This window comes from Frankliniella occidentalis, unplaced genomic scaffold (assembly GCF_000697945.3).
Source record: "Frankliniella occidentalis isolate FOCC.00 unplaced genomic scaffold, Focc_3.1 Scaffold3663, whole genome shotgun sequence".
Lineage (NCBI taxonomy): Eukaryota > Metazoa > Arthropoda > Insecta > Thysanoptera > Thripidae > Frankliniella > Frankliniella occidentalis.
In genome coordinates this window covers 2508-8035 of record NW_026270718.1, presented here as the reverse complement: position 1 = coordinate 8035, position 5528 = coordinate 2508, and the positions used below count along the sequence as shown (strand labels likewise).

The 5528-nt window shown below is 59.4% G+C and overlaps 2 protein-coding genes across 2 annotated transcripts; both read left to right on the top strand.

Annotated features, from left to right (window-relative positions):
* Nucleotides 1–39: 39 nt before the first annotated feature.
* On the top strand, nt 40–1335 carry LOC127752072 (cuticle protein 8-like). The gene is made up of 3 exons (XM_052276613.1): nt 40–151; nt 413–667; nt 746–1335. Exons 1-3 carry the CDS (start codon nt 149–151, stop codon nt 1184–1186), a joined length of 699 nt encoding a protein of 232 aa, XP_052132573.1. The 5' UTR covers nt 40–148; the 3' UTR covers nt 1187–1335.
* A 445-nt stretch (nt 1336–1780) lies between these two features.
* Nucleotides 1781–4427, top strand: LOC113218470 (uncharacterized). Its single transcript, XM_052276612.1, has 7 exons — nt 1781–1807; nt 2289–2549; nt 2714–2984; nt 3097–3401; nt 3772–3843; nt 3928–4017; nt 4101–4427. Exons 1-7 carry the CDS (start codon nt 1781–1783, stop codon nt 4188–4190), a joined length of 1116 nt encoding a protein of 371 aa, XP_052132572.1. The 3' UTR covers nt 4191–4427.
* The last annotated feature ends 1101 nt before the right edge of the window (nt 4428–5528 follow it).

Below are 5528 nucleotides of genomic sequence, written 5' to 3'. Positions count from 1 at the left end.
CCCCCGCCCGCCACGGTCCGACCCCCCGTCCGCCAATCATATCTATATATATAAAGGTAGCTGGCGACCTGGCAGGCCAAGTTAGTTGTGACCGACGAGCTCCAGGACTCGCACGCGCTCCCCCCTCTTCTCCGTCAACCTCACCATCATGGTGAGTCGCGGGGCCACTGCACTGCGCTGCAGGGGCGAGGAGGCCCTGCCCGTCCGTGCGGAGGGTCACCTACTCCCATGGGCCCGAGCCCTCCCGCGTGTTTGTGTGAGGGATCGATTACAAAACAAGTGTTCAACGAGTGACGTCGCACTTGTGCCTCGCCATTCGCTATGCACAAGCAGTCGTGATAACCCTACTTGAAGTTGAAGAAGTTGAAGCCAAATCGGACGGTTTGTGCTGTACCACTGCTCTGCCCCGCAGCTGTTCCTCGTGGTGCTCATGGCGGCCGCCTGCGCCGCCACCCCCATCGGCGAGTACGGCGGCGGGATCTCCCTGGGCGGGCTGGGCTACGGCGGCGGCGGCGGCTACGGCGGCCACGGCGGCGCCAGCTCGTACGCGTCCATCAGCGCGCCCGTCATCAGCCACGTCAGCCACGCGCCCGCCCTCGCCATCAGCCACGCGCCCGTCATCAGCCACCAGCCCGTGTACTCCAAGGCCATCGTGGCTGAGCCCATCGTGAGTACGACCCCGCGGCACCCGTCGGGTGACATCGTTTCCCCCACTGTTCAAGTCCCTTTCCTGCCCTCTTCGCAGGCGCACCCGAAGTACGAGTTCGCCTACGGAGTCAAGGACGCCCACACTGGCGACGTCAAGGACCAGAAGGAGATCCGCGACGGCGACGTGGTGAAGGGCGAGTACTCGCTCATCCAGCCCGACGGCACCAAGCGCACCGTCCACTACACCGCCGACGGCCACAACGGATTCAACGCCGTCGTCACCATCAGCGGCCACGCCGTGCACCCGCAGGTCGTCCAGAAGGTGGTCGCCGCTCCCGTGGTGCACGCCGCGCCCGTGGTGCACGCCGCCCCGGTGCTCAGCCTGAGCCACGGTGGTTACGGCGGCGGCTCCATCGGCGGCTACGGCGGTGGCTCCATCGGCGGCTATGGCGGAGCCTCGTCCTACTCGTCCATCTCCTCCCTGAGCAGTCATGGCGGCCTCTCCCTGGGAGGCCTCGGCGGCCACGGCGGCTACTAAGTCATAGTCATTCTCCTCCAGCGGCGCGACGGCCGAAGCCCCATCACCCCCTTCCCCCCTCCATACGGCCATTTTAGTTGTGGATAACCAACTGTGTACATAGCTCAGCGACGCACTGAAATAAATTTATTACTTATTTATAGAAGAAACACCCCGTGTTTTCATCCTGACGTTTCCCTGACACTTCTCGGGCTGCGCTGTGTGATATGTTTGTCACTCCCCGCTCACAGGTCTGCTGGAGGAAATCCCTTCCCACGGAAGTAATGGCCCTGAATTGATTTTTTTCGCCCCTCATCTGCTTGGCACGCACGCAGCACACGGCAAGCGGGTGCTAGCAGCGTACGTCACTACACTAATAGGGCTGAGGGGGGGATGAAGTAGTTACTGCCCTCAACGAGGCACCAGGGATTTACCCGCCGCCCCCTTCCGTTTCACCAAGGTGCCCCAGCAGGTACCCCCGCACCCCTTTGCCCCCCACGACCGCCAGCACGCCAAGGTAAACAAAGCAAACGCCAGTCGTTGCTGGTGCCCCTGCGCAGCGCCCCTGTGCCGGCTGCCGGCTCGCGGGCAGGGTTCACGCCGCTGGCGGCAGACATGCGCCATGGGCCTGCACAGGCGGTGGTCAGTACACAAAGCAGTCATCATTACGACAGCATTGCCTTACTTAGATATAGGACGTTGTTGCGACAGCACTAGCACTACTGATATCGACAAAAATATTTAGTGACTTACGTCTAGTGAGTGCGACAGGTTGCACCGGCTGGGGCTGCTGTTGGGGGTCTTCCCCCTCGTCGAGCGGTCCCCGGCGGGGGCGGGTCGCACCAAGATCCAGTCAGGCACCGGCACCGCCACCAGGCCCTTTCTGCAGTCAGTCGAGGACCTGAAAAGCGTGTTCGGATCGCCGTTTGGCTGGGCGTCAGACTTCTCGTTGAAAACACGGAGAACGGTTAGAAGCGAGGTAGGTGGTACAGCGCACCCTGAAAATCCAACACATGGACGGTCCTCCCTTGCATCAGTGCGACAAATATATTTTTCAAATGCGATCTCCCACAAATACCGTGTTTTCCGCTTCACAACCGCGCCTGAAACTGAATCCTTGCAGCCCATCCTGCTGCGGCGCTCTTGCGCGTTGCTGTGCTACTCGGTGGCGCTCGTGTCGGCCGTCCTGGGCTACACGATCTACTCGGCGGTGGAAGAGTTCCTGGCCGTCACGCAGAACAATGAGGTGCGCTGGACCAAGCGCACGGACGCATACGTGTCGCTGTGCGAGTACACTACCCTGTGGGCGGCCACGGGCGTCGCGGCCGCGAGCTCGTGGCTGCGCAGGGACGCCGACATCCGGCACGCGGATCTACTCAGCGAGGTGGGTCAAGCTCATCACAATAGGACAAAGAACATTTCCCGTGAAAAAGTTGCTCTCTAACATTTCCTGCGCCCCCCCCCCTATATCATCCTGCGCCCCCCTGATATCATCCTGCCCCCCCCCCTGATGTCGTCCTGCGCCCCCTGATAGAGTCCTGCGCACAGGTGGACGTCATGCTGGGGCTGCCACCACCGCGACCGCAGCTGTGGCTGGCAGCCTGGGTGGCCGCCATGCTGAGCGTCCTGGTCGCCGACAAGATCGTGTGGTTCATGACCGAACAGGACAACTACCTCGAAGACATGCCCCTGTACGTTACCTACTTCACATGCTTTGTGTCCGAGACCCTGTACATGAGCGACGCGCAAGCCATCCAGACGCGCCTGGCCGCCATCAACCAGGTCCTCGAGGAGGCCAGTCCTCGCCCCGGTCACCGCGGTACGTGCACCAGCGCTGTGGGCGGCGGGGGCGGCTGCACGTCCGCGTCGTCGACATCCTGGCCCTGCTGTTTTAAAGACGAGCACAAATAATGCAGCCCTTGTTGTCCCAGACGCGCACGGCTCGCCGGTGGTGCTGCCCGGGACGCTGACGGTGAGCCGGCTGGCCACCGCGCACTCGCTTCTTGCCAAGGCCACGCAGACCGTGTCGCGGCGCTACGGCTTGGCGCTGCTCACGGACATGGTCGCGTTGCTCATCAACCTCGTCATCACCTGCTACCTGTTCCTCGAGCACATGCTGCCGCTGTCCGAGCCGCCCGAGGACTACACGCGCTTCTTCATGGAGATAGTGTTCGCCTGCCTCCACTTCAGCCGCATCGTCATGCTGGTCGAACAACCCTCGGCCGCGACCTACGAGGTCAGAGGTCACCCATTAATTACAACTACACAGAGTAATCGATTTACCTCGAAATTAAATAAAAATTGTTGGAGGGCGAGAGATGTCATGGTACCTAGTACAAATTTTGACCGTGAATTTATGACCAAATGCTCGACCAAATGGTTAATCAATGTCATGTGGAACTTAAAAGTGTTTTCGGGTTTTCTACATCGTTCACCTCGACTCGGCCTTGGCGGCGACGTCCTTGGTCTCACTAATTGAAATCGAAGCTACCCCTCCCCCACCCCCTTCTTCCACCTTTCCTTAAAACAAATAATTGACCTGTCCTAAACTAGCTAGTATCTTTTGCTTGTTGTTCTCATTAAAACACAATATTTTTTCGGCGCAGGCCGACAGAACCGGGGCGCTTATGGGCTACCTCGGCTCCACGGTCCCGTACGGCAGCATGATGCATGAGCAGGTGAGCACCGCTGCCCCCCCCCCCCACCTTTTGCTCCGTCCATTTTCCAAAGAGTCAACGCGTCGGAGGGGATTCTGATTTCAGCTGAAAGCTCTGTCGGTGCAGCTGAGGCACCAGCAGACCTCGTTCACCAACTGCGGCCTCTTCGACATGAACAGAACCGTCATCGTTTCGGTGAGCAAACGTTGCACTTGAGCCAACAATCTGTCAATAGCTGCAGAGCCATATAATTTTCGCCTCTTCCCCACTCCACACAGATTGTGGGCGCCGTCGCAACCTATCTGCTCGTCCTGCTCCAGCTCAAGAGCCCATCCTCCACAAAAGGCCAGCCCTCCAACTCGACCTGAAAACGGTAGGTGACGTTGAAAAGTTTCGCCCCAAAACTGTACTTTTGATAACGGTTTTGGTCAATGACATTTTGCTTGTCACCACATTGAAACATATAAGAAGGTTTCTTGAAAGGAACAGAAAGTTCCTGACCGGAATCGCTAGCCAGAAACACACGTTCCTCCCTCGCCGGGTAGTAGAGGGAGGGTGAAGACGCCTGCCTAGACGGAGACACATTTAAGGCACGAGAAGATGTCCAGAGCATTTTGAAGCTCGATTTATCATATTCCCTTCGAAACATAGACCCATCATCTTCCCCAGCAACGCCTTTCGGGCCGATATCAACACCCCTCCCTCCCTCCCTCCCCCATAAAACAAAAACATACCCTCATCGCTGAACAATAATTGGTACGTCGGGGCTTGTCTCCTTATTAATTGTCGTGCGAAGGGGAGGGGCAGGGGCACGTACCGGCGACACTCCGTTTGTGGCGCCGTGGCCACGCCGGGCCCGCGCCGGCCCGCGCCCCACCTGGTCACTCTCGGTCGTACTCTCCGCCGCTCGCGGCAACCGCACCGCCACACTCCTGCGGCTCAATCTCGCGCCACGAACGGACCTGTTCTCTGCTCTGGCGGCTCATTTGAGATTCCCAATACATGTAAGGGACGCACACGGCGGGGCATTGTGGGCCGAGGGGGAGGGGCACTGATTGCTCTGTTCTTTACCAAGATGGGGCTGCGCTCAGTGCCACCGCCGCCGCCACGCCCGCGCCGCGCCCGCGCGCGCCTGGCCAGCGCTGAGTTATAACCAGACCCCGTTTGAAATCAATGAGGGCCTGAATCTCTAATCCGACTCTTGGAGCGCGGGCCGGACTACCCCGGCAGAGAACCCTGCCGATGACAACAAACTGGCCGGCTCTTTGGCGCCCGATGGCGGCAGCACGCTCAATCGCTCAACGCCGATTAAAAACGCAGTATTTGACAACATTGCTGGGGTGCCAGAGTAATTTTACTAAACTCGTTTTTTTTTAGTGGGGTGTTACTCGTCATAAAACCAACAGAAGATCTGGAGGCTTAGCAGCAGGATGTTATGAAAGTTGTGTTTTGGCACCCTTCCACTCTGTCTCAGATGGACTCCTTTTATCTCCGGTCTGCTGCTTCACCTAACCCTCCAGTGCCGCCCTTGCCCCTAAGCTACGACCTTACCCCGGCGCCCCCACCTGCAGCTCTCAGTGCACCTGCAGATGTTGACCATCCCCCCGATCGCAGGCGGACGCTGCTGCACGCTGCCTGCCGCCGCCGCGGGTCTCACAGGTCGCCGCGCCTCACCGGCTCGAGCCGTTGTTGTCGCACAGTGTGGG